This window comes from Corvus hawaiiensis, chromosome 7 (genome assembly GCF_020740725.1).
Source record: "Corvus hawaiiensis isolate bCorHaw1 chromosome 7, bCorHaw1.pri.cur, whole genome shotgun sequence".
Taxonomy (NCBI): Eukaryota; Metazoa; Chordata; class Aves; order Passeriformes; family Corvidae; genus Corvus; species Corvus hawaiiensis.
In genome coordinates, this window is record NC_063219.1 from 24,734,807 (window position 1) to 24,761,480 (window position 26,674).

Consider the following 26,674-nt stretch of genomic DNA (forward strand, 5'->3'; position numbering starts at 1 on the left):
GGTGCTAGAAGGGTCAGTGGTGCGGAAGGCAGGAGATGCCACGGCAGCAAGAAACTGGAGTACTGAACAGGGCCAGGAGTGAATTTCATTGATTGCAAAAAAATTAACTCCACAGCCACCCAGTAACAGAACTCAAATGAGACAGGGAAAAAAAGCAGGTATCACCCAACACCCTGTTCCAGCAGTGACACAAAAGACAGTAGCAGTCTGCAGAAGGGGTCTCTTTGCACAACACCCATCTGCCCTTGTCCCCTTGCTACCCTCTGCTCCAAAGACCTCTTTCTCTTTGCTAACCCCTGAGATCCACATTTGACTGTGCACCCCATCCCTCCCCCCAGACAAAACCAATGAAAGTTAAAATTATTTACATTTTTAGCCATTTAAAAACCCAATAAAATAAGATTGCATATGTCCTACTGGGGATGTGGGTATTAGCAGCAGCTACAGCTAGCTCGGTACTCTGCGTGCAAAACGAAAGACAAACAGAAGACAGACCGAAATACTGCACCATTACTAGGAAGCGTTTGCTGGGGTTGGTGTTTCAATTGTGGCATAAGGCTTCTAGGAGCTAGCTCCTCCCCAGCTGCAGGGCCTCCTGCTCAGCCAGTGAAGGCCAGGCTCTAGAAGGATGGAAAGGATTCATTATTCCAGACATAGCACATTAACACTGATGCGTTTCCATCCCAGTCAACACAAACATCTAAAAACCCACTGCATGTTCACTCTGTGAGTTTTTCCTTCTTTCCAGTGATGATGGAGAAAAAGGGGGTGCACAAATAAGACCTAAGACATAGATGCTGCTGTCATCACTGCCTCCTCCTCATCTCCTTGCTTTGGCAGCTCAGCAAGCACGTGAGAGGAGGAAGATGGAGCAGCCTCCTGTGCCACCTGCTCTTCTCCGAGCCCCAGCTCTACATTCATTTGCTCCAGCTCCCCCTGATCCAGTAGCTCAAAGTCATCTGCTTCCTCCTCATCCTCTGGTGAAGCTTCTGTCTCTGTCTCCACCACTTCGCTCTCTGACAGGTGTGCTTGGAAGCTCAGTTTCTCTTCAGGCTCGGTGGGGAGGAACTCAGAGAGGGAGGGCCCTTCGCTGGCCTCTGAGGACCGCAGGAGGGCAGAGAGGGTGTTCTGCACCGCTGTGGTGATGGCAGTGGTGACGATCTCCTCGCTCAGCGTGTTAATGCAGATGCCCAAGCCTGGGGCAGGGACAGTCTTTGGCTCTGTGTTGCCTCCTGCCGCTTGCCCACTCCCATTGAAGTGCGTATTTACAAAATGGAGAGGAGATGCGAGGCGAAGGATGGAGAGGTCAGAGTCCACGGCCTCCTTCTCTGCTGAGTCCAGCTCACAGGCAGCGTGGGCAAGCTCAGGACCCAGAGGCACACCAAACACGTCTTCATCACTCTGTGGTCCCAGGTCTCTGGAATGATATTCTTCCACGGATGGAAACTCTGCCAGGTCCTTGGAAAACGACTCCTCTGGCTCACTGTGCAGGCTCTGCTGATCCAGGTCTGAAAGGCACCAGCATTAAGGTACAGGTTCTCTCACCTTGACCTCTCACCCACCTTACCCCAGCTGACACACCACAGCTGACTTTCAGGTACCTTCCCTATCCTTGGAGCACAGCAGGAAGAGGTCTGCAGCTATTCCCTCCTGCCAGTGGCATGATTCACATGGAATGTTTCTTTTGTGATCCTGTTCTATGTGCCCTGGGCCCAGAGAGGACTTCCTGCTCCAGCTCATGCTCTCTGCATCTAGAGCCCCCCATTAAAACCCCCAAGGTAAGGGAAACTGTGTTTACAGCACGTCACCTGCCTGCTCCTTCCCAGACACCCAATTAGCCACATCCAAGTGATTACCCCCATGTTCCTCACCACTAACCAGCCCTTCTCTGAGCTACTAAGTTTGACAGGATGGGGTGCCTGACCTGTTTCACCCAGCATCACATACACGTGTGTGACTATCCTATTCAGTTATTTCTGTGGGACTTTGTGGGTGGCCTTGCTCCTTTGCTGGAGTCACAAGACAGCATTGCTTTGTGGGGCAGTAATTAGAGTCAGATGTCCACTCAGGACCAGCTTATGATCAGCCATGAAGTCAGGGCATGCTGCACTGCTTTTCCTTCCTCCTTTCAATGCTCTTCCCATGCAAATAGCTGGGTTCTCTACCTGCCCTCCCATTTGTAAGACCCATTGTTCTGGGCCAAAACACCAAGGATAAGGGGGCAGCAAGATGTCCCATCATGTACCTTCAGAAACGTCCGTCAGCTGTGGGGTGGTAGCCCTTGAAACAGAAAAGCCCCCACTCTCCAGGATAGAAGCCTCCTCATCAGAGAGCTCAGAATCTGTGATTGACAGTGCTAGGGCAGTTTTCTTCACATCCACCTGCATGGGATGAAGGCAGAGAGACAAATTCCTGTGTGTCTAAGTACAAGTACTGCCTGTGGGCACCTCCAGACCTTCCAGGCAGAAGTCCTTGCTGGAGGGACAGTATGCCGGCAAAGTGGTCCCTGCACTGGAAGGAAGGGCAGTCTCAGCTCACTGGCCCAGAGCTTTGCCTGCTCTCAGTGAAAAACACAAAAGAGGCAGCACAAGATGGGATGAGACTGTAGGAGTCTCAGAAGGCTTTGATCCTTCTTCCTCTCCTGGGATCACCAAGGAGAACACCCCTTTCCCTTCTGCATTCACACTGAGCGCAACGAAGCCTTCTACAAGTAGCAGTGCTATCCACATTCCTTTGGAAACAAGCTTCCCACCTCACAGCCCAGCTACATGCCCAGAGCTATGTGAAGAAAGATGCTTGGTTTGTTTCTGTGGTGCAAATATAGAAAGGTCACACACAATCTGTCTGAAAGCAGAGAACTGTGTAAGAGACACTAGAGCTGCTCAACACCCTTTTCCAGTTTTGAGGAGCCCCTGCACATTATACCAGGGGTGTTCATTTCTTCAGGAGACACTCACATTCTCTGAGCATGAAGCATAACCATCAAAGTAATTCTGAGGTCAGCAGGAGGCTGGGGCATGGCTGGCCCTGTCCTGCTACGGCGTCACCAGCTCTGTGGCACCAAATTCTCAATACCCAGATTGGAAACGATGGCCTTCATCAAACACATGCCCTTCTCCCCTTAGAATTCTGCAAAGAAGTGATTTATTGCTCTGCCGTGTGTTATTACTGTTGCTGTACTCAGACCACCCCTCGGCTCCCAAGCTGCTATAGACCAGACAAGAGGGACTGGCTCCTGCCAATCTCTTTGTGCTCTTACCACTGGGGAAAAGCCTGACAGCTCTGCTTCACTCTCACTCTCCGTCTCTGCTGTTGGCTCATCACCTGCTGCAGGCTCACTCTTCCCTTGTCGCTCTGTCAGAAAGAGAAGAAAGGCTTTACATGACACTGAATGGATTTTCTGCCTTTATACATCACTTTCCCTTACTTCTGCTACCCTGTGGAAGAGCACAGGGTTCCTGGAGACAAGCATAACCTGTTGCTCTCATGTGCTGTTCTCAGGATCACCTGGGAACACACAGTTGCTCTCCCCATAATCCTTAAGTTTCCACCTCATTTTCCCTATTCCTCTGCAGCCTTTCACCACACAGTGTTGGCAGACATGGTTTCCTATTGTCCTTTTTCTACAGCTCCACCCTAGGAATACAGCATCAAAAAAAGCCAGAGAGAAGGTAGGTCCTTACTCTTCTTCTCATGCTTGTGGTGCAGCGTCTCTGCCTTCATACTGTAGTCCAGTTTCATCAGGACAGGCTCCAAACGTGTGTACATCCTCTGGATCAGCTCATGGTAGACCACCAGAGGCCAGAGCAGAATGCTGAGCACTGTGGACATGGAATGCAGGGAGTGTGAGAGACAGACCAAGTACAACCCAACTCTTCCTGTGGTGCAACTGAGAAAGTCTGCATCAAGGGAAACATATTTCAATGGCATGTGCTTTCCCATCTGACTGCTCAAAAATCCTCATCCATGGCTCTTCTTACTCATTGCAAAGCTGCTTGATTAACCAGGTTTAACTGCCAGATCTCAGATAGAATATAGATTTATGTTAAGATGAAGTGTAGGCCCTTCTCTTCAGCCACTGCACTCCAGCCCCAACATGCAATAGAAGTCCTGAAACGAGCTTAAATGAGAATTAAAACTAATTATCACCAAAATTTTTATAAGGGTAGCAGCATAGAGCTCATATGCAGATGCGCTCACAGCAGAGCACCAGAACAGAATTATTAGGGACTCACGATGCAGTGAAAAAGGTCTATTTACCCAACATGCAGCTTTGTTAACAACACTCTCGATATGGATTTGCTCACATTACGAACTGAGAGACTGTAGCTCCCTGCTTCCCTGGAGCCTCGGCCAGCACAGCCTGAGCTGTGGGCAACAGAGGGCACCAATGTTTTAGTCACGGCTCCCTCTCCTGCCTTTGCAGTTGTACTGCATGCACGCACTTACAGAGACTTCCCGGAACACATTCCCTGTATATCGATTCATCACCTAGCACAGATCCCCTTGAGAAAACTACAAATCTGCTTTTACCAGCCTATCAACAGCACAGTTAGGTCATGTCTCAGCTTAAGTCAGAGAAGAGAGCTGCTTATACTCACAAATGATGTAGGAGATCATTATGCCTGGAACATAGTGTCCAACTACAGCCAGAATCAGGCAGCCTGAACAGACACTCATGCAGAACTGAAGGAAGAGAGAGGAACAAACAGAAGTGACAAGAGGGAGAGAAACATCTATGCAACCAATGCCAGAAACCCAGTTAGTACAAGATGAGAGATGGTCCTAACCAAGTCAGTCAGCCAGCTCTGCACCAAGTACATTCAGGTGCTGACAGTCACAACTTGGACAGCTCAGTTGGGTTAAGCTGTAAGCATTACAGGTTCAAGCACAGGATGACCAAGGTAACCCAACACCCAATAAAAGAAATCAAAACTTTATCAGACAGTTCTTTATGAAGTAAATTACATTCCTTGAGGATAGGATGGGATATTGCCAATTGCCACTTGTACATTTCTCCTGTAAAGCTCAGCACTTCAGGAGAAAACTGTCCTGTCCCGACACCTGTTACAGAGTCACCAGATGCTGTGCCACTGCTGTGCCATAAACCAACTGGCAGAAGCATTAGCAGAGCCCATGTTCCCATCCGACCAGGACCTCCATCCCCTGGAAAAAGTGAAGTACAATGGTGCAGCCCTGATGGCTTGTCTGACATTCTCCTGGGGCGAGGGGGCAAAGTGAGAATAGACAATCTGCAAACCAGGGCATGGGTTCAGATATGGACAAAATCCAGCAATTAAGAGTTCAGTTCATAATGGAGAGGGTCTGCAAAAGCTAAGGTTCCTCTATGGGCTTTGCTCCCAAAGAATTCACTCTTTATGGGCATCTTTGGACCTGGTCTTCTACTACCTGTGGCTGGGACAGAAAAGGAGTAATTAGCAGTGTTAGAAACCCACTTCTTTTGGCACACTGAACCCCAGGAAGCCTGACACAATCCTAGTGGTTGGTCTGTCCTACTTTTTGTGATGCTAAGCCAGCTCCTCTCTACAAACCCTTTCCAAACAACATACATCACAGCCATTAGAACATGTTTAATGACAAGTTTCCATGCACTCAGGAACAGCACTGTGTTTGGATTTTGCTAGCTACAATCTTGGCTAGTGAAATAGGACCATCTTAAGAATTGAACCTGTGAAAGGGCCAGAGACTGGAGGCTTCCCTTTTTTTCTCCCCAGTCCCAATCTAAGAGCTTCCTTTGCACACTAAGAAATGAAATTAAGTACAGCAAGCCATTCACAGGAGGGGTTAAGTTCAGCTCCAGTTTACAAATACTGGAAGTCAATTACTCATTATTGAAACTTCCCATGGCACAGAATCTACAAGGAATGAACAGCAAATATTGGACAGGGATAGCAATTGTAAAAATATTGAATTTACATTCTTCCATCTCTTAAGCCACTAGTAATGGAAATAAAAGCCCCTGCACAGAAGAGTAGGTATCTCCAGCTTACCTTGGCAGGATTTTGCCTCTTGTACTGTAGCAGTTCCTGCAGGTACAGCCTGAAGGTGACCCAGCTCTCTGCCAGACAGTGGCACAGCTCAGGGACACTGAGCAGGTGAGGTTGTGCCCCTGAAGTCACCCCCTCACTAGAGACAGACAAGAGCAAGAAGACAATCTTTGAACATGGTCTGTTTTCCTGGAGTGGAGGAACAGCTGCACCAGGAAGCAGAGTTCCCTACCAAAGGCTTGACAATACTGACTGCATCTTCAACTGAACTACAGAAGATGCTTGATTTGGAGACAGTTTTTCCCCTTAATCAGGAAGAAAGTTAAGAGACACCTGAGCCAAGCAGCGGCAGATACCATGCCACAGAATCCCCATGCCACAAGCCCAAGATGCAAAGCAGTTTACTCAAAGCCACACACAGTAACTAGTTATGTGGCTCCCTCTGGCACCAAGTCCAAGGTAGCCAGAGAGTGGTGCTCAGACCTACAACCAGAGCCAAGGATGCAAGCCATGCCACCAGAGAGAGCAGCCTGCAGAAGTCAGTCTCAGTGATTTCCTTCTCTCTGGAGGATTCTTAAAATAGTTCAGGACAGATCCAGGGAAGAAACCTAAGAGTTCCTAACATCAGAAGTACTTGAGTTTTATTGCTACTGAAAGAACACTAGCTTTCCCCGGAGTCTCAAACAGTGGCTCCTGAGCTGATAAGCAGCTCCTAGTGCAGAAGTCACTAGCAGTGTTTCACAGCAGGGGCCATGCAATTTATTCACAACAGAAAAAAAGGACAGGTGAGATCACCATACTAAATTAAGGCTTCCCCACTCTCCCCACTCACCAAGGAACACATCTGCGAGCTTACCTCTCTCCTCCTGGCTCCTCTGATGGCTGTGCTGTAGAGAGAACATAGCAGATTAGTCAGCCAAGTGAAAAATAAAACCTGACATTTTTACCAGTTGAACAGAGCAGAGCTGAAGATGTATGATCCTTAGCTGGGGATGGACCCTGGGGACCTTCTTTGTGCTCTCATGCAAGCAGGAATCGCTGGCTTGCAGCCTGAGCTTGGAGGCTTTAGCAAAGCATGCCTGGAGACTTGGAGCAGCAGAGCACTGATCTCTGGGCACCCCAGCACACCTTGCAACCCAACACACACATGGCAGGACACTCATATCTGAAGTGTATCCTGGTGTTAACATGGGACTCTCCGCTCCAAGGATCATGCAGCTTTTCCTGGTGTCCCACATGTCTGGGCAGTGCCATTCCCACAGCGGGTGCCAGCACTTGTCATTCACAGGGGGCTGCCAGCACAGTTTTGGAGCTGGGCAAAGCTTCAGCTTCCATCTCGGAGCTAAACATGGCACCAGGAGGTCTGAGCTGCATTTCCCACTGACCAGCCCCGTCCTTGGCAGGATGCTGTGTACAAATACCAGAGATGTCCCTGCTGTCTCCATCCTCTCCCATGGAATTAAGTAACAAATAGCAGTCTTGTGCATAATTTTCTAATTTTAGGGCTCTTTTATATCCCCTGACAGCCTTTTGTGCCAGGCACAGATATAACTATACTCCTAAGGTCCGTCACTCTGGATAAGAGCAAGGGAAAGGCTCTCCCATTCCTCTCTGCACTGAACCCAGTGAGGATCAAATAGGGACTTAGTTCATGCAGTACTGAAGAGAGGAGCAGTGTTTCAATAGCAGAGGTCACGTATGATTATGCTCTGCTTTTAGATACATTGAGGAAAAAAAAATTCTACGACAACTGAAATTCATGAGCCTGGTTGCTCACAGATTTGGATATCCTGGCAAGCTGACTGGTGTCTCAGGATGTACAGGGCTCAACCAAAGCTCTTCTATCAACACAGCCTTTATAAGTCTCCTGTATTTAACAATGCCCTGTTCGTGCTGTGATAGCTTGTTGAGATCTACCCTCCTGTACCAGTCCACCCACTGTCCTAGAGCTGGCAGGGGCTGATGTATCTTTGATGCTGTCTGACCAGCAGCAAACTCAGTGCATGAGGTTATAACCCTAACCCTGTCCCCCCCACTGCATGTCACCATGTAAACAGAATTAAAATAAAGGAGAGTTTATTTTCAGAGACCAGGCTTATAGTCAGAAATAGGTTAAGGAAATGCAACTTGTGCAAAAAGGGGTTTGAATCCTCCTGGAGTCACCAGCCAGGCAAAAAGCCCAAGAGTAGCAATGACTCCCTCAGGGGAATGCACCGAAGAGGCAAACAACCAACCATCACTGCAATCACCCAGTGAGACTTCAGACTCCATCCAGCTCAAGCCACAGAAGAGACCAACTACTGCTTGTAGCAGCCCTGCCACTGTTCTCCCAAGACACAGGATGTTGGGCCAAGTCTGCCAGACTCCTCCTCCTGCTGCAGGCACTGCACCAGCCGGCTAGCGCAGTGGAGCAGGAGGCCAATCACCCAGGGAGGAGGCGATTCTTTGAGAGCGTGACCCAGATTTCCAGTAATCAGGCCTGACAAGAGGAGTCAACTGCTCTCAGACTGGGCTGTCCATTCACTCTTCTGCCCAGAAACATTTGGCATGGCGGATGGGGCAGCTCACGGAGGAAGCTTGGGCTGCAAAGTGAATATTATGGATGCAGCTTCACCCCCACAGGGCAGCTGCTTCCCTCCTGCAACTGCCATTGCTGTGTTTTGTTATTGTGCTCAGGAATCTAAAGCTGCTTAATCGCAGCACACAGAAATCCAGCTCTATCTCTAAGCCTCATCTATCACCTGTGCTAAATCACCAAACACATTACATCTGGCACTAGCCAGTCTGTGAGGGTTGGCTACACCAGCTGTACAGTGTATCAAACGAGGTGCTGGGATGCTCGCCACCTCTGCTGGACAGATGTGCCAGCACACAGTAAGTGGGATGGCACAGGAACCCCACTCCTCTCCGACTGGTTGCAGTCATCCCAGCCATCCAAAATACGCCAGCAGAGGGAGTGAAACAATTCTCCTCAGTTGATCCTGAAGGTTTCAGAGACACTTTGGGGAGCAGAACATTACAGCAGGCTGCAGGGTCTTCACGTGATCTCAGCTATCTGGCAAAAAACAAGCTGTCTTTAAGATCAACAGTATGTTGCTTCCTGTAGTAGAGTAGTCTGCCTTCTGGCCACTGTAAAGCATTGGAATCTTACACTAGTTGCAAGAACAGCCCAACCCCAAAAAACCCAGAGCATTTCCAACAGGAAAGGGTCCCTCAGTTAAGGCTTAACTCCAACCTGTGCTGAAATACTGTCGAGCACCAGCACAACTAAGCTGGCAAGCAGGACACCCAGAGCTGGCCTCAGATCATCAATAACTGGCTGAAATCGTTCTGTCAGCATTTCACACTGGACTGTGGATTAATACAAATCACTTGATATACACCAGACTCTTCTGAGAGATCAGACAGCCATGCAGGAGTTTAGGTTACATGTTGGTACTGACAAACTATTGCTGATGGATTCCTTGGCTCTTACAGGTTTTCAACACTTCTCCAAGAGACATTCTTCATCTGTATGTAAACTTTAGCTAGAAAGCAGGGGCCCTTTTTAAGGAGTACTAGCATTCAACAGCAACAAAACTTTTGCTAGAGCTCTTCCACACTGCACTCTCCTGCACTGACTGAAACACAGCTGCCAAACAGCAAGGCTACAGAAAACATCCCTACTTGATACCCATTTCAGGAGAAATTGGAGATGCTTCCTAAGTCCTTAAATAATGTTTAAGTAGAACTCCATGTAGATATTGAGAAAATACCCTGCACAGGAGCTGAAAATATGCAGTCCCTTCTGAAAGGACCTAAAAAAGTCGCACAGCTTGATGCTATTAGTGTGACCCTGATCACAGTGTGTGAGTAACTGCAAAACACATGCTGAGGTTTTAGCATTCCTTCAGAAGTCATCTTAGAAGCAGTCATCTGAGACACACGTGCTGACTCTTGAAAATATGGTACTGACCCATCTCCCAGAACTCCAGAAAAGGCTTACAGGAAGCACTAAGGAGGTAAGCCACAAAGCTACAGCTCTGCTTCAGCAGGAAGTGAGAGCCAAACAAGAACCCCTAAGTGTTCAGGAGTACCAGTTCTACGGGAGGCCCCTCAGGAATGCAGAGCACCATTCCTTCCTTGTGGAAGCAAAGGAAACACGGTCCAGTGGACCATGTCAAAATCAGGGCTGTGACCTAACCAGGCACATCAGAAAGGTGTCCCTGTTCTCTGCTGTCAGCAGCAGAAAAGCAGGAAGGAGTGAAATATGTGAAGAACACTGAGGAGAGGCACAGTCAGATGTGCACTGACTTCCAGCAGAGCAGATGGCCTAGGACGAGCCTAACCCCTCGTGCTGCAGTTTTGTTTGCTTTTCTTTTTTATTCCTCATGGCTCTGCATCATATAAATAGATTTCAGTATGAATTTCCTATTTCTTCTATGACAACACAACTTTTACAGGCCAAGTACTTGCTGGAATGATTCCACCCCCACCTGCTTCAATGACACCATTCTGTACTGGACACCAGACTTTCGCATTTCTGGACATGTTTCAAGTGAGGTGGTTTGGGTTGGCTTTAAACTATTCCCTTTAAAAACCAATGTGAATAAGCAGGAAATTAAATTGGCCAGTTCAGTTTAACTGCCTGGTTACTTGAACCACACAGAACAAACAGTTTCAAGACTACAGCTGTAACATATCTAATCTTATCAGGATTTCTGTGAAAGCACCCTTTAAGTCAGTACCCTTTTAGGTCAAATAAAGGGCACCTTACAAACACACATATAGAGGGGCTTTCATTCAGAAACTCTCCCTGGAGTAGAGGGGCAGGGATGGAGGGCCCTGAGCTGCCTTTGAACAGTAGCAGTAGATACAGTAGGAAGGTCTGGGTTCCGTCATTTAATAAACTCCAAAGAAGGAGGCACTCGAAGCAGACAGCAGCCAGTCCATGTCTATCATCTTTATGAGGCTATTCCTCTTGCTGCTTTTGTGTCTAATGTTGGCACAGACCCTTCAATAAATGGGAAAGATAAGACAGGTGATCAGACTCACTGATTAGCTGGAGATCAGATGCTGTTCAGTACAGGTACAATACGCTAACTGTTGCTGCTGCCAGACCTCATCATCCACTCTGCTACCTGCCACAAGAAGTGGCTCACATTTGCTCTGCTTCTTTCAGGGCACAAGCCCACGCTGAACTTAACTAAAACCAATACACTTTCATCCCCTCCTTTCCTTCCCTCAGCTCAGCTGGCCATACATGCTCAGACTTGAGATGATCTTTTTGCCACATTTGCAGGAGAGAAAAGACACAGCAGAAACACATGATCCCTGTCACTAGCTTCCCTGGCAAGCTAGCTGGGCCCCTTAGCCACTCTCAGAATGAGCCACTCCCAGCATTTCTCAGCACTGGGAGCAATTCTCCCCCATGCCCAGAGCATTAGGATACATCCTAATCCTCTGACACAGATAAGAAGCAGCACCAGTATCTGGGCCTGCAGTTAAAATAGGAATAGGACTTACACTACTGCTAAGAGAGTCTAGGAAGGGCCATAGCCATAGCCCAGCAGCTGGTAACGCTAGAACTGTGTCACTATCTACAGTGCTAATCATCACATACCTGAGAAATCAAACAGGAACCTGGGTTTCCACTTCTCCAACAAGAGGATGCCAAGAAGGGACATGCTGAGGAGAAAGAGGGGTCTCAGGGAGGTGGAGGAAAACAACCTAGAAATCAAACAAGAACTTGTTAGGCAGTGAAGAGACAGCAAATTACTGCTCTTGATGAGCAAATAGATATGGCTTGAAGCAGAAATATCCAACTGCTATGGGCTACTGCAGCAAGCATTGTACTCTGCAGACACCCACTCACACCACAGCACGCTCTCAAATGGTGCCTTTGCCCACCACCAGACAGCTGACTCCCTGCCATCTCCCAGTGCTCTCCTCCCCTGCTTCTGAGCTCCTCCCTAGGTTGCAAAACAAAGCTAATGCTCCCCGGACAAGTCCTTCCAAAGCCTCAAGGTGGAGGCTCTAGATAACATAAAGACAGACTGCTGTAGCAGAAAACTGTTTGCAACTCGGCCTGTTCGCTGGAAACCTACATCCCATTTGTCATGGCAAGGTCCAGCATTACAAGCAGGTAATGCATCCTGCCATTCTAGATACCCATTCTCTTATCACAAACCTCCCCCTGTTTCACCAGAGCCTAGCCAGCACTTAAATCGTTTAGTTGCTTTGTGACATAAAACCTTTCATGTCCCTCATCCACGTACTGGATCAAGCCACTTGCCAGATCACAGAATACTACTCACACACAGCTGGGCAATGCCACTCAAAGAGTTTATCTCCCCACTCCACAGAGATTCAATAGCAAAGGTGCCAGGGTGGCACTTGTGCCAGCAGTGGCTGTCTGCATTCATCCTTTTCTCTAGTTCAGAGGAGCTGCTTTTAAGTCACTCCAGAAAAAAAAAAAAAAAAAAACAGGGAAATGCATTCACCTTCACCTCTTTAATGAACATTCCTTTCCAGGAGAGAAGAGCCGTTTTGCTTTTTTACCCTGCTCCTCTTCAGTGAGTGTTTGCCAGAAACTAATGTCAAATACACCAAACAAAGACTGGAGTCAGGGAGAATCTCACAGTGCAGAGCAGGGAGGGGTTCCCACCAAGCCACAGTCACAGGTAGAGAACCTGGAAGTGAAATGTGCCTCACTGGGCAGCACAGAACAAAAGCTGCACTTTCCATGGGCTTACAGGACCTTTAACAACCTAAACAACGTTTGTATTCCTTCTCGTTAAACAGCAATTCTGTAGCTTAACACATCATCTCAGGAAGGATCTCCTCCTATTCCATCTCATTTATGGATTTCAGTTAAAGGATGCTGGCTGAATCCTCCATGGGACCCTAAATGATTTTTCCTCCTCTGCTGTACTTAAATCTCTCTCTGCTGTCCCATATTCTGGGCACTCTTTGCTCTTCTCAACCTTATCATGCACAGCCCCTGGGCTGTCATTGTCTACCACCCCTGCCATCTCACCTGCACCTCTCCCCCTCCTTCTCACTTCATAGCTCTGCTCTGAGACTTTTCAGGTGGTAGAGTAACCCAAAAAAAGTTTATGTGCCTGGCTACCACGTACACCTCTGATAATTGTATGGATGAGGAAACAGAACATAAACTGCCTCATCAGAGAGACTTCAAAGGCTGTTGGGTCACATACTTTCCCCTCCTCTAACTTCAGAATCTGCCCCTTCTTATTTCACCTGCAACCAACCTTTAGCTCTTTCCCTGGCCACTTCTGACTTTTTCTGCTGGGAAAGCCACTGACAGAGCGTTTTCAACAGTAAAACTGACTCACTGTTTATACAAACAAACAGGATGTTTTTCATTCCCCTCCACAGCTGGGCTCTGCCACTCACACTCCCATCTCCTCATGCTGCTGCCCCGCGGAGAGGCAGAGAAGGGAAAACAGGAAAGGTGGAATAATCTCACACCAAAACCGAGTGAAAAATCAGCACCTCCCGGGAAAGATTACCGAGCAGAAAGGTTCAAATAAAACGCCGCAGGGCAGCTGCCGATGCAGGAGGCCGTGGAGATCTCTGACCGCAGTTACTGAGTGAAACGAACTGATAAAAACACGGATGCAAAAATTAAGCAGAAACGTGCCTGGGCGAGGCTCCAGTTGGGCCCATCTGCATTTTATTATCGCAGGACAAGGCAAATCCTCCTGGCACTTTCTCCCCTCAGGGAGGGGCCTGTTTATGCCTGTCAGAGGAAAACAGCGCGGCTACTCCCGGCTGTGCATATCCCACGGCGGTGCGGCTGCGGGAACACACACCGCCGGAACCCAGGGACACCACCGCGGGCCCCAAAGCCGTCGCACGCTGCGGGCACGGGCACGAACCGGACGGGCGGCACCGACAGCCCCCGGTCCCCCTTCCCGCCCCAGCTCACCAGAGGGCCCCGCCGAGCGCGGCCGCGGTGACCAGGCTGTGCAGCGGCCTCTCCCACACCAGCAGCCGCTGCGCCGTCGCCAGCGCCGCCTCCCAGCCCCGCAGCCGCTGCCGCAGCGCCGCTGCCAGACGCGCCGCCGCTGCCGCCGCCGCCTCCTCCTCCTCCTCCTCGGCCGCTGCCGCCGCCGCCGCCTCCTCGGCGCGGCCGCTCGCCATGGTTGCGGGGGGGGGAGGGGGGAGAAGGCGGAGATGCCGCTGTCACCGGCCCAGGCGGGCGGCACCGCCTGAGGGACCGGCGGCCGCTGCCGCCCTGCGCGTGCGCCCGGGGACGGAGGAGGCGGGGGGGGAACCGGGTGCCACCGGCCGCGCTTGCGCCCGGCGGCGGCAGGGGCGGGGAGCGGCCGCGCCCCCGCGCCGGAACAGGAAGGGCAGGAGGCCGGGCGGTGGCGGTCGGGCTGGGAGCGCCTTTGAGGGTTCCGCTCCCGACGCTGCGCCGGGCCTCGGCCTCGGCCTCGGAGCGGATCGGCACCGCGCCCTCAGAGCCGGCCCTGTATCGCCGAAGGGGAGCTGTCAGCCCCCGCCCTGCGAGCGGGTAAGATGGAGCTGGACGAGCTGTTGCTGGACGAGGAGGGTGCCTTCTCCCTCAGTGGGTTCCAGGAGTTCACGGTGAGTATCCGCGGTCCAGCCTGCTCTTAGCAGGCCCCCGGGGCAATCCCCCCCCATCCTTCGCTCCCGGGGAGCCCCGTGTGGCCGCAGGCCCCGGCCCGGTGTAGCCCTGAGCTGGGTTGGGGTGGAAAGCACGGTATGAGGAGTGCTCTGGGCCTCCCTCACGTTCCTCTGTCTGCCTTCAGTTCCTGCCCAGGCACCAGCAACTGAGCGAGAGAGTGCGGAAGCGACTCTATTATGGCTGGGACAAAGACTGCAGCCTGGATAATCTCTCTAGCCCTGTGGCAGGTGGGTTGCTGATTGTCCCCAGATGGGAATGCTGAGTCAAGGGGGTTGGAAGTAGCCCAAGGGGCCGAGACCAATAGGTCACCTGCTTCCTCCCCAGTGCCAAATCCCACCCCTGCCCGGCCTTTCCCACTCAGTACAGCAGGGCAGGATGCCAGAGCCTCATGGCTTCTGCTCTCTCTTTTGTTGCCCTGTCTGGCCCACTGCTGCATTTTTGACATCTCACTGGTGTGTAAAGTCCTTTAGATTGCTTGTGAATTTCTTGGCAGAGCAGGTTGTGAACTTCTGCCTGGTAAGAGCTGTCTTGGACAATTGCTTGTGCTCTGCAAAACACTCAGCTTTGTTCAACTTCTAGTTGTGAGCACCAAGGGGACAAGTTCTTGCTGTGTGTTTGTCTGGATTGCATTTTTTTTTTCCTGTCAATTCAGCAGTGTGTTGAGGAGCAGAAGGACATGGCTGGGTTAAGGTTGAGGAGCTGCTGCAGGTGATGGTGGAGAGGAATGGAAAAGGGGCAAGAGTAGTTTGCTAGAGGGCCTTCGCTGTGCAGTTGTCTCAGCATTTCCAATATCTGCTTGCTAGGGAAACAGTCTGAAGTTGCCAGAATGCTGTGTGCGATGTGCCTTGGTGAGGAAGAGGATGCTGAGCATGTGGTGCCAGGGCAGACCCAGGCAGAGCAGCCACCTGCCGGGGTGCTGCTGGGAGTCACGAGTTCCAACACGAGCAGTGCGAGGGACACTTGAGGCTGGCATTACACCCGGGTGCGAGGTGGGACTGTTCCATGGATGAAAGTTCAAAGGGTACAGTCATGCAAGAAAACTGTTGGGGGCTATTAACTCTAAGGACTGCCTTGCACTCAGGAAATGCCATGGCTCCAGCAGCTGGGTGCCAGAGTGGCACACAGAGAATGTGTTCATGGGCTGATCTGCTTTACAGCCTTCCTTCACCAGCTGCTGTCAAAAAAGTGGGCCTAGGACTATGACATCCATCTTGGTACAACTGTGTCTTGCCATAAACTACATGGCAAGTTTATGGCACTGTTCTTCAAACAAGGCAGAGGCTTGTTGGGAGAGTCTGGAGTAGCAGGAAAAGGTCTTTGGTATTGGGGGTTGGATGCAGAAGGCAGTATGGGGCTTGCTGAGGAGAGAAGTTGAAAAGTGAATTTGTTTCTTTGGAAACAGAAGAACAGTAACCACACTCACTGTGCCATGGCTGTGAGATGGGGAAACTGATCAGCTGCTCTCCGCGCCCTCTAGGGCGGGACACTGTTGTGAGATGGATTTGTGGGCTGAAGAATTTGGTTTCATATCAGGACAAAAGCTGTAGGGATCCCTTGGGATGTTGTTACTGCCTCTGCGGTAGCACAAGGGTGGCCAGGAAGGACAGAGAGAGCAGCAGCAGTGGGAGAGGCTGGGAGCAGCCAATGGGTGGCTGGAGCTATGTCTGCCTGGTTGTACACCACAGTAGTGGTGTGGCCTGAATGGTGTAGGGAGGTTCCTTAGAGCAGTGTTTTTCTGAGCTTGGTGGCTGTACTTTGGGCACATCACTCTCATTAGTGCAGCTGTTCTCTTAGTTGCTGGAGAGATGTAGAAAGGAGGGGTGTGGTGATGCTTCCCCTGGTAGCTGGAAATGCAAGGCTGCTGGGATGAACACTGTTCTCAACTTTGTCAGCCAAGAGCTTGGAAGCAAAATGTATTTCAAGTTTCCTGTCTAAAGCATTTCTTGCCAAGCATCAGACCATAGTGCTGCTTGGGATGCTCCCAGCTGGTCCTATTGTGTAGGGAAGTGAGATGGGAGCTGCTGGAGCCATCTGCCAGTATATGTCAGTCTCTGGCCTTTTCAGTGCTTGAATACTGGGGCACGTCCTTGAGTGCAGGGAAAGCAGGCTGAGCTGCAGTTACACTGTATTGCTGCTTTGATACCCCATTAGTACCTTTGGGCTCCTGCTCACATGGGTACCTTGTACGTCATCATCTCGGGAGCGCTGGGGCTGTGGTGTAGGGGAAGCTGGATCGGTGCTGATGAGATCTGCAGGGGGAAGATGCTGCTGGTTGGAGGGGAGCAGAGGACCACGAAGATGTGGTCTGACATCAGGTCCAAGAAGGTCTCCAGAAGGGCTGTCTGAGATCCTGCAGGGTGAGGGGAGGGTGTTTCTCCGCAGCTGACTGCTGGTGACACAGACCTGCTGATCTGGCACTGCCACAGGCCCTTGGTCACTCACATCCTCTTCCTGCTGTGATCTGCCTGACCTGCATATTTGTTTGTTCCTCACTTGTCTCTGACCTCTGATAAGGCCTGTCCTACCTTCATAGTTTAATTTAAACTTGAAGGGCTGAGCAAACACCAAGACCTTGTGGGCTTGTGGGGAGAAGGGGAAGGGTGGGTGTGGGCTGTGCCACATGAGGCTAACTCTTTTTGGTGCTCTTCTGTCTTAGATATTGCTGTGGAGTTGCTGCAGAAAGTGGCTCCCAGTCCTATCCGCAGACTCCAGAAGAAATATGTGTCTCATGTATCTCGGTAAGAAGCAAAACCTGTCTCTTCATGTCCTGGGTCAGAACTTGGAGCTCTGGTCTTACTTGTGACTCACTTTTGTCCCCTGGCACAGCCACTGGCTTTGTGCTTAGGCCTGATTAGTGTCAAAAAGAGCAAAAAGGGGTAGGTGGCACAGACAGCAGGCACGGTGATTTCCTGATGCAGGCAGGCCTACTTCATGTTTGTCCTGCTCTCTGGGATGCATGTGTGCTCTTGTTACTGGGAGTCTGTACTGGCTGGAACTGTAGCTCCCTGGGTAACCAGGTTTGAACCTGGAGTCTCCTCTTGGCAGCTGAGCCCTCACAGCATTCCTTGCTGCCGGCAGGGCTGCTCAGTTGAGAGCTGACTGTGCCTGGGAACAGAAACCAGGGCTTTCTGCTCTCCACCCTGCATCCCCTGCATTTTCTCTTGCTGCAGCTCAGGACAGCTGGCACAGAGCTGGCAAGGCTGTGACCTATTTAGTGATTTGCTAAACCTTCCTACTGCCTGCATGGGGAGGGAGCAACCAAGTTGTGCTGTGGTGCCTGGGACGTTTGTAGCATTGGTTCTTGCCCTGTCCCACAGGGAAGCTTGCATCTCGCCCTGCTCCATGATGTTGGCACTGGTTTACATTGAGAGACTCCGGCACCGGAACCCCGAATACCTCCAGCAGATCTCATCTTCAGACCTCTTCCTGATCTCCATGGTGAGTGGTGGGCAGGGGGGTAACTGGGCTGGAGGGAAGCCTGGAAGAGTGCAGTGAAGACTGAGATCCTGTCCTTTGTGCTACTTTTAGATGGTTGCAAGTAAGTACCTGTATGATGAGGGTGAGGAGGAGGAGGTGTTCAACGACGAGTGGGGAGCTGCAGGGAAGGTGGATGTCCAGACCATGAACACACTGGAGATGAACTTCCTGAGCGCCATTGTAAGTGAAACTGTCACTGCTGCCAACTGTTTCACAGAGCATGGGAAAAGAGGCATTGAGGGGAGTCTGGATTTCTGGTTTTCCACCACATGCTCCCATGAAGGGATAGAGAAGGATGGTGTCTGGGTGCTGGGTGACCTGCCCTGACTGCGCTGACCTTTAACTGCTGTCCTGACAGGACTGGAGTCTCTACACAGATCCTCGGGAGCTGTTTGAAGTGCTGAGCTGGCTGGAAGGACGGTAGGTGTCTGGAATGGGGGTGATCCCTTTATCTGTGTTGCAGCCTGGCTCTGCCCCTGCTTGGAGGTAGCCCTGCTGCAGTGAAATAAGAGATTGGGACACCTGTGAGCCTTAGCTAGGCTCTCCGGCTCCCTTCTGCAGAGCTTAAGCAGGGTCTACTCCAAGGCTGCCTGGGCTGAAGCTGCTTTGATGGGGAAAGGTGCATACCACATCCACCATTCCCCGTTGTTTTTTTTTTTTTTTTTTCTTCTTGCAGTGTGGCTGAAAAACAGGGCATGTGGCGTGGCTGGTTCACCTACACAGATCTGTGTGTCCTCATGGAGCAGTCCATGTGGCAGCATGTGCTGGGCCAGTTCTACCAGCAAGTGGTGAAGGTAAGGGCATAGGAGAGGAGCTACTTGCAAGAACATGGGACCTAGGAGGCTGTGGATTTGGAGCAGGACCCCCTTTTCCACTGAGAGCAGCACCTTGATTTATTCCCTGTTGAAAAGGGAGGCTGTCAGAAGATGCCGATTTGCAGCTGCACTGCCTGAGGCACTGTAGCCTGGTGCTGGGTGGTGTGCCCTGTGCTGGACTGCAGCCCCACAAGTCATGGTACATGGGCATGGTGGTGGCATAGAGGCAACTGGGTGCTGGCTAGGGTCTTGAACAGGAACTGTTGGCTTTTAGCTGGGGCATTTTGGTTTGTGATATTTAGGCCCTGCTTTGGGCAGGCTGTGTGCCACCCACCATTAGCAGTGTGGCTGCCAGCTCTTGGCATCCAGGGGGATGCTTTTTCCCATCGCAGCTGCCAGGTTGATCCTGGCCATGCTGCATTATGGCTGGTGGGTGGTGTTGCTGGGTGGGTCTGGGCTAACATTTGGTTTCTCCTTAGCTGGCCTGCCTCCTGGGTGTGGTGTACCTGACTGGCTTCGCAGCCATCTTCGCCTCCATCACTGTAGTGCACCGGTCTGTGTGCATGAGGAGTGTCAGCACTGCAGCTCCCCGGCCTGCGCTGTTCCCTGAGGAGGGGAGGTGCCAGCTGGATACTCAGCCAGCCCCAGCCCCTGGCCAGCCCCAGCCCGAGCTGCCCAACATCTCCTCAGCCAGCTGCACCCGTTGCCTGGGGGAGAATGAGATGACCAAGGAGCCACGTCGTGGGGGTGTCACAGCAACTGCACTCTACCTGTGGGGCAGCATGATGACGGCTCTGTCCTACCCAAAGGCACCTGATCTAGCCCAACACAGGAGCCTCCCACAAGGTCCTTTCCGGAAAGTGCCCACTGCCTGTGAGAGATCTAACCGTACCAGCCCCACTGCAGCCCCCAGCCAGCCTGGCCCCTTCGGACTTGCCGTGCTCCCAGCTCCTCCGGTGCTCCACTGCCACACCTGCTCAGCCACTGCAGGCCCCACATGGGATGCAGCCCCTAACCGTGAGGACTGGCTGGACCCCCTGGGGCTGAAGCAGTGCTTCTTGCACACTGCTATGGATCTCAGTAGAATCAAGAGCTTCATTTTTCCCAGCTAGGAGTACAGGACAGCAGCCCCTTCCTTTCCCTTTCCCTTCCAGTGTGGCACAACTTACTTCCTTGCACTTCTGGGACCCCTGATCCGTGGAACTGCATGGGGCTGAAGGCCTCTGCATTACTTTCAAACCAGCACTTGTGTTCCCCCACCCAGGGCAGGGATGTTCTTCACTTGGGGGCTGCTGGGGCAGGTTGGGATAGAGCTGGCTTGCTGGGGTGGGAACTTACTAGCTGGAGGGTAAATATGGGTTGCCTTTGGGCTGGGGTGCTTGTGCAAAGGGGGGTATTGTCCCCCTTCCTGTAGTGAGTGGTGTTGGACAGAGGTGGCATATGGGATGTTGGAGGCTGGGACTGTGTGTGCAGGGTGGAGGGGCTAAGGCACTGACCCCAGTGAGAAGGTGGGGTGCCTGGGATAGGGGAGAGGAGGTTGAAGGAGGTGGGAATGAGCTGGCTGGTCATAGCAGTACTTACATTTGGGGGCTGTTAGGCCGCTTCTTGGAACTTGCAAGAGTGACACCGAGCAGGTACCCTGATGTGGCTGGGCCCTGCTGGGCTTGGTGGGGATGAGGTGTGGTTAGGGCTGAACTTCCTTATCCTGCTTGTGTTGGGTGTTTTGAATCTGGGGTGCTTTGTGACCCCATCCCAAACCCCAGCTGTGTCTGTGAGCAAACAGTGCCTGACTGCTCCTCAGAGTGGGAAGAAGGCATCTTGTCTTGCTGACCAGGCCAGCTCATAATGCCCCTTCTTTTTACTGTGAATTTTACACTTGTTTTTCACTCTTTTGTAGATGCAAATCTCTTCCAATAAAAGTAGTTCTTGCTGTGTGCCTGCTTTGTCCTGCTGAGCTGCTCCATACTGGCAGCATGCCTGCCCCAGAGTGGAGCCATGTCCATGCAGCTGTGCCTGCTCTTGGAGCTGCTGTGCAAGACAGATCCTAGGTGCTGCCAGTGAGCCCAGGAGACCTACAAGGCCTGTCCTGCAGTCTCTCTCTGGTTACAGGAGGGGGATATCAGGTCCGGTGCAGGCAGGGACAGCAGGAGAGAGGAGGATCCCCATCCTTGGGAATGTGGGGAATGCATGTTCTCCACTGCTCTTTGCTCTCTGAAGTCTTACCTGTTAATGAGTGACCCTTGAGCAGCAAGGGCTCAGCCAGGTCACTGACACAGCCACCTCTGCCCTGTGACAAAAACACGAGCATCCCCTGCCTGTGCACCCTTGGGATCCTTTCCAGCCAAGCAGGCAGCTCTTGGCTCTGGCATCCTTATCTAGTGGCAGGATTCCATACTCTCCTAGGAGAATGGGGGATAAAATAGACCCCCATTAGAGACCGGGCTGGACTGGGAGGGCAGGAGCTGCTGTGCTGGGGAGAAGCAAGCATGGGCAGGGTACACGGAAGCTGGAGGATGCTGCTGGTGGGAGTAGTCTAAGCACGTGGAGGAAGAGGTGTCAAGGCTGTGGCCTACCCGGTCCCTGCCCACAGAGGCAGTGATGGGATCCGGGCTGTGGGTAGTTGGCACTGTAATAGTGTCTGATGTCCTGCTTGTGGCTGCATGTCACCTGGCCTGTGTGGTGACAAACCAGGGTGACACTTGCATTCCTGGCCACAAGGGCAGGTTACTCACCAACTCAAGTTAATGGCTAACCCTGGGGCAGCTCCTGCGGAAGGTGGAAGTTCAGCCATGTGAGGATTTGCAAGGAGGTCTCAGGGGGCTGGGAGCCTGCCCCCCCTCTCTACACTGAAAACGGGGAGCGGTGTGGGGAGGCAGCAGCATGAATGGTGGCCATGGCAGAGCACCTGGAGCTGGGAGCCCCATGCTCATGTCCTGCTCCTCCCAGAAGATGTGCTCATGGATGGTGAACTGCTGCTTAGCCCTTCAGGTAAGGGGGGACCAGGGTGAGCAGCCAGAGCGATGGGATGATGAGGAGAGGGCTGGGATCCTCTCAGATTGCAGGGCAGGGGCTGCATCCTACCAGGCAAAGGGTGTGTAGGGCTGTGGTCAGTGTATGCTGGGAGGGGAGTGGGCAGTAGTGAGTGCTGCCCAGGTGGTGTCAGTGGGCATCTGCCCTCTCACGGGGACTGGGCATGGGGAGCTGCAGCTCTAGGTGCTGCAAGGAGTTGTGGCTGCTCCATCTCTTCCCTGCGCAGCACCTGGCTGTACAGACCTCCCTGCTCTGCATCTTCCACCTCCTCCTGCTGCCCACCCTGCCCCAGGAGCCACCTCATGCCCAGACCACCAGCAAGCTGCTGGCATGCAGCCTCTTTGCCTGCGGCATCTCCACAGTGCTGCAGACCACCCTGGGGAGCCGGTGAGCAAGGGGGGGTGAAGGGGGAGCAGCTGTCACGAGGAGGAGGGTGATGCCATGGCAGGGTATGTCTGTATCCTCCTGGGATGCGGGAAGATGAGCTTTGCTGGAAGTGGGAAGGGGCACAAGGAAAACTTATTGTGCTGCATCTCTGCACAGCTGTCACAGTCGTCCCCTCCATCTTGCACATACCTCTAGAAAAACTGCTGTGCTTTCCCTCTAGCTCCTCACTGCCTTGCTCCAACATTGTACACAGCTCCTTCAGACCATCCGGTGCCTGTGCTGCCCACACAGGGCCTGGGTATGGGATTTGGCAAAGCCTCTGACCTCTGCACATACTCCATGTGCTGTCCCTTGGGATGTACTAGGGCACATGTAGAATATGGGGTAACCTCCTGCCAATTTGGAGTTCTTCTCTTCCCACCCCTGTTCCTCTGGCAGCCTGGGCTTTTGGAGCAGCCTTGTTCCCTTTGCTGTCCTTCCTCCCTAATGTGCGCTTGTTGTCCCCTTCCTCAGGCTGCCGCTGGTTCAAATCCCATCCTTTGAGTACTTGGTCCCTGCCATGATGCTGAGCTCCCACCTGTCCCCTGGTGCCAGCACAAACAGGAATGGTGAGCACAGCTCTGGAGCCTTTGTCCTTTGGGGCCTGGGCCATGCTGGTGCCAGGGGAATGGCAATGATGAGGTGCCTGGTAGGTGGGGTAGGGATGAGGGGTAGCAAGGGGTACTGCCTGCTGGCCCCTCTGGTGATAGTGCACAGCATGCTACTCACTCCTGAGTGCACTTGCTACATCTCTGGTCACTTCCCCAGGGTCAGGGCTAATGGGGATGGGGATGCTGGCACACCGGTCCTTCTCCAGCCAGCAGTCTCCTTGCTGCATGCTCATGGAGATGGCTCCAGGAGCCCAGGATCCACATGTATCACACCCTTCCAAAATTCCCTTCCAGGCACAGCCATGGCCAGTACATGCCTCGTACCTCATTGCAGAGACACAGGGAGCTGGGCTGACTCGCTGCGAGAGGTGGGTGCTCCTGTGCTGGGATGGAGGTCCCCATCCTGCTCGATCAGCTTTCCACTTGTCACCCATATCCCTGTACGCCCAGTCTCTTTTTCTGGGATTTGCCATGAATAGAGGTGCGAAGGCAACGGGGATCATAATGCATGTCCATGTATATGTTTCTCTGCACTCGGGGTGAGTGGAGCATGTAAAACAAGCGATGCTGCTGGGGCACTGGGAATGTCGCCAAGGGAAGGTGTTGGACTGCTCTCCATGTATCCTGCCCCACAGGCCCGTCCTTTCCTCTTTCAGGTCTCTGGAGCAGTGCTGGTCTCTGGGCTGATTCAGTTGGTGCTGGGAGTGTCTGGCGTGTGCGGGTGGGCAGCCCGGCACTGCGGGCCCATGGTCCTGGCCCCCAGCCTGTCCATCATCGGGCTGTCTGCATACAAGGAAGCAGCTTTCTTCTGCTCCACTAACTGGGGTGTAGCACTGCTGTATGTGAGCGAGGGACTGTACTGGTGGGTGGCTCCTGGGGCTTTCTTTCACCAGTGGGACAGGGATGGGGCACCCTTGCAGTGCATGGCACACATTTGGGGCCTCATCACTGACTGTGATGCTGTGTGGTGACCCGTGCTCACTCTCCTAGGCTCATGCTCCTTGCTGTCACCTTCTCCCAACACCTGCGGTCCTGCCGCCTGCCCTTTTGTGCCTGGCCTCATGCTTGGGAGGGCTCCACAGAGTCATCAGTTCCCACCCTGCGCATGTTCTCGGTACTGTGGTTTGTCTGCTCTCTTCACTGTCACCACGCTTCTCTCTCCAAGCCTGGCTCTTTGGTGTGGGTTTAGGTAAGATGTGGAGCACAGGCAGGGGTGAGAAGCTCTGGTGCAGCTCCCAGAACATGGATGCTTCTCGGGACGTGCTGGGGACCTAGGGTGTTAGAGCAGAACAGCTTGGACTGCTTCCTGCAGGGGTAAGGGGAGATGTGGTATGACTCCTTGGGAAAGGTGACAGGACAAGGATGGGGTGCTGGCCAGGGCAGGTGGGGGGGAGGGTCCCCTGCTGAGGGTCTCCTTTTGCCTTCCAGGTACTGTTCCCATTTGCTGGTGTCTGCATTGTCTGTGCCATCCTCAGCTACTTCCACATTCCCTGGGAATCACTGGACCCGGCCATGGCACAGCTGTCTTGGGCCAACAGCACCTTCAATGCCCCTTGGATCCACATCCCCTATGCAGGTGGGGGGCAGCAGGGCTGAGTGCAGCCATCCACGTTTGGACAGAACTTGTATCACCTGTCCCTTTTCCCTCTGCTGCAGGAGAGTGGAGGTGGCCACTGCTCACCCCCCGGGCGTTGGCAGTGGGCATTGCCATGGCCATCGGCTGCAGCATGAACTCCGTGGGTTGCTACGTGCTGTGTGGGAGGCTGCTGCGAGTTCCCCAGCTACCCCCTCACGCCTGTAACCGGGGGCTCTGCATGGAAGGGTTGGGCAGCCTCCTGGCAGGACTGCTGGGCACCCTGGGGGGCACAGCCTCCAGCATTGCCAACACCTGTGCCACTGGCCTCACACAGGTATGCCAAGGTGGGGGAAATGGGTTGGCAAGGGATGGGGAGGCAGTTGAGCAGGTGTGCGGGACTCGTAATGGCCAGGCAGGCACCGAGACAGCACTGGGAAAGGCAGGTGTGTACAGCAGGATGGGGCGGGAGACAGAGCAGGGGGTGATGCCACCCATCGTCACTTTCCCATTCTTCTTTCTGCCAGGCTGGCTCTCTCCTCTCGGTGCAAGTAAGCGCCGTGGCGTGCATGGTGTTGGGCATGTCCCCGAGGCTGGCAGGGCTCCTCACCCACATCCCACTGGCAGTTCACGGTGGGTACCCTGCCCTGCCCCTTGCTGCGACACCTGCAGCCTGCCTGGCACTGCCTGACTCCTGCCCCTCGCAGGAGGGGTGCTCTGTGTAACCTACGCCATGGCTGTGGGCACGGGGATCTCCTACTTCCAGTACGCAGACATTGACTCAGGGAGGAACATCTTCATTGTTGGCTTTGCCATGTTCATGGCACTGCTGGTACCACGGTGGTTCGGCACGGCTCTGACTCCCCTGGCCACAGGTAGGAGGGACATTCCCCAGAGTCCCATGGCATGGTGACCACACATCTCCAGTGTTCTGGGAGGCTGGGTCGGCTCATGGTAGCAGGCAGCTCCCTCTTCAATCCCTGATTCTGCCATGGCAGCTCCTGCCCCTTTCCCCTGGCTAGGCTGGGACCTCCTGGCTGATTCTGGTAATGTCCCTGCAGGCTGGGTGCCACTGGACCTCCTCTTCCTCTCCCTGCTTATGGTGCCTGTCTTCTTAACTGGCTTCTTGTCATTTTTTCTGGAGAACACGGTCTCAGGTGAGGGGCTGCTCTAGGTGCTCTGCATATTTCCCACTCCGAGGACTGGATCTGTCCATTGGACAAACCACCAGCTCTGCCTTCAGGCAGTCCTACTGAGGATCCTGGGGCTGGTGTGGGCTGGGAGGATGCACCTGGAGGAAAGGGCTCCCATTTCACTGCCTACTTCCCTGCTTGCAGGAACGCTGGAGGAACGAGGGCTGCTTTCTGAGCAGCCATGGAAAGTTAGAGCTGGTGACTGTCACCTCCATGGAGAGAGAGGCAAAGCCAGCCAAGCCTATAGGCTCCCCACTGGGCTAAGGAGGCTGCTGCCATCTTCCTGCAAAGCCTTTCCGTGCTGCTTCCTCTGCCCAAGGAGTGAGGAAGAGGAGGAGGGTAGCAGTGCCACCGAGGAGGGGACTGCTGCCCCGGGGGAAGGGACACACCTGCTCCCCAAACCCAGCTCTGGGGAGCTGCAGCCAGCAATACGGTCAAGCCAGACAGACATGCCTGCATGGCACACTGTGGCCTGACCCTGTCACGCAGGGGTGCCTCATGTGAAAACAGGGCTGTGCCCTCAAGGCAGCTTGTGAGCCACTTTGCTCCTCATTTCTGAAGGCCTCGAGGACTGGAGGAACCTGAGCTTCCACCCTCCCAACACAAACCTGATTTCCCTGCTTGAGAGCGAGATATAAAAACCTTCAACCAACTTTGCCTTTTCTAGGGGTTTCCTTTCCAGATGGGATTTACCTAGGGGATCCCCTGGTGCCCTGAGGACTGTGACTGGAGGGCAGGGCCACCTGGTGCCACTGCAGGAGGATGTGGGTGCCTCTAAAATCCACCTCTAAAATCTGTGGAGATGACTAGGGGAGGGCTCAGTGCTTTGGACACCCAAAGGACTGTCATTCTAGCTATGCTCACCTGCTGGCACTGTGCTCA

General features: G+C 52.8%; 3 protein-coding genes across 5 annotated transcripts; 2 read left to right on the forward strand and 1 right to left on the reverse strand.

The window, feature by feature from the left end:
* Positions 1-67: 67 nt before the first annotated feature.
* RETREG2 (reticulophagy regulator family member 2) lies at positions 68-14,244 on the reverse strand. Of its 2 annotated transcripts, none has more exons than XM_048308743.1 (9): positions 13,942-14,244; positions 11,611-11,717; positions 6,865-6,895; positions 6,012-6,147; positions 4,602-4,686; positions 3,684-3,821; positions 3,260-3,354; positions 2,246-2,381; positions 68-1,508 (listed from the first exon to the last, which is right to left on the reverse strand). In XM_048308743.1, the coding sequence occupies exons 1-9, from the start codon at positions 14,154-14,156 to the stop codon at positions 784-786; spliced, it is 1,668 nt and encodes a 555-aa protein (XP_048164700.1). In that variant the 5' UTR covers positions 14,157-14,244; the 3' UTR covers positions 68-783. The 2 variants fall into 2 exon arrangements, with proteins under 2 accessions (XP_048164700.1, XP_048164701.1); XM_048308744.1 differs by lacking the exon at positions 13,942-14,244 and adding an exon at positions 12,491-12,591.
* Positions 14,245-14,352: 108 nt separating this feature from the next.
* CNPPD1 (cyclin Pas1/PHO80 domain containing 1) lies at positions 14,353-20,895 on the forward strand. Its single transcript, XM_048308745.1, has 8 exons — positions 14,353-14,606; positions 14,792-14,894; positions 17,324-17,405; positions 17,985-18,105; positions 18,196-18,324; positions 18,503-18,564; positions 18,821-18,938; positions 19,439-20,895. Exons 1-8 carry the CDS (start codon positions 14,538-14,540, stop codon positions 20,069-20,071), a joined length of 1,317 nt encoding a protein of 438 aa, XP_048164702.1. The 5' UTR covers positions 14,353-14,537; the 3' UTR covers positions 20,072-20,895.
* Positions 20,896-20,996: 101 nt separating this feature from the next.
* SLC23A3 (solute carrier family 23 member 3) lies at positions 20,997-26,444 on the forward strand. Of its 2 annotated transcripts, none has more exons than XM_048308741.1 (12): positions 20,997-21,947; positions 22,216-22,376; positions 22,890-22,984; positions 23,321-23,394; positions 23,683-23,888; positions 24,017-24,140; positions 24,455-24,602; positions 24,683-24,936; positions 25,127-25,232; positions 25,307-25,474; positions 25,661-25,756; positions 25,937-26,444. In XM_048308741.1, the coding sequence occupies exons 1-12, from the start codon at positions 21,840-21,842 to the stop codon at positions 26,266-26,268; spliced, it is 1,872 nt and encodes a 623-aa protein (XP_048164698.1). In that variant the 5' UTR covers positions 20,997-21,839; the 3' UTR covers positions 26,269-26,444. The 2 variants fall into 2 exon arrangements, with proteins under 2 accessions (XP_048164698.1, XP_048164699.1); XM_048308742.1 differs by having other exon boundaries at positions 23,683-23,864.
* Positions 26,445-26,674: the final 230 nt, after the last annotated feature.

Excerpts from the sequence above, each read along its gene's own strand:
- SLC23A3 (XM_048308741.1), top strand. The coding sequence starts at position 21,840 with ATGAATGGTGGCCATGGCAGAGCACCTGGAGCTGGGAGCCCCATGCTC. Across the intron at positions 21,948-22,215 it reads ACTGCTGCTTAGCCCTTCAG|CACCTGGCTGTACAGACCTC; the intron begins GTAAGGGGGGAC and ends TTCCCTGCGCAG. Across the intron at positions 25,757-25,936 it reads TCTGGAGAACACGGTCTCAG|GAACGCTGGAGGAACGAGGG; the intron begins GTGAGGGGCTGC and ends CCCTGCTTGCAG.
- RETREG2 (XM_048308743.1), bottom strand. The coding sequence starts at position 14,156 with ATGGCGAGCGGCCGCGCCGAGGAGGCGGCGGCGGCGGCAGCGGCCGAG. Across the intron at positions 3,355-3,683 it reads CCACAAGCATGAGAAGAAGA|AGCGACAAGGGAAGAGTGAG; the intron begins GTAAGGACCTAC and ends TCTTTCTGACAG. Across the intron at positions 2,382-3,259 it reads TGTCAGGCTTTTCCCCAGTG|GTGGATGTGAAGAAAACTGC; the intron begins GTAAGAGCACAA and ends CATCCCATGCAG.
- CNPPD1 (XM_048308745.1), top strand. The coding sequence starts at position 14,538 with ATGGAGCTGGACGAGCTGTTGCTGGACGAGGAGGGTGCCTTCTCCCTC. Across the intron at positions 14,607-14,791 it reads GTGGGTTCCAGGAGTTCACG|TTCCTGCCCAGGCACCAGCA; the intron begins GTGAGTATCCGC and ends GTCTGCCTTCAG. Across the intron at positions 18,325-18,502 it reads TGAACTTCCTGAGCGCCATT|GACTGGAGTCTCTACACAGA; the intron begins GTAAGTGAAACT and ends CTGTCCTGACAG.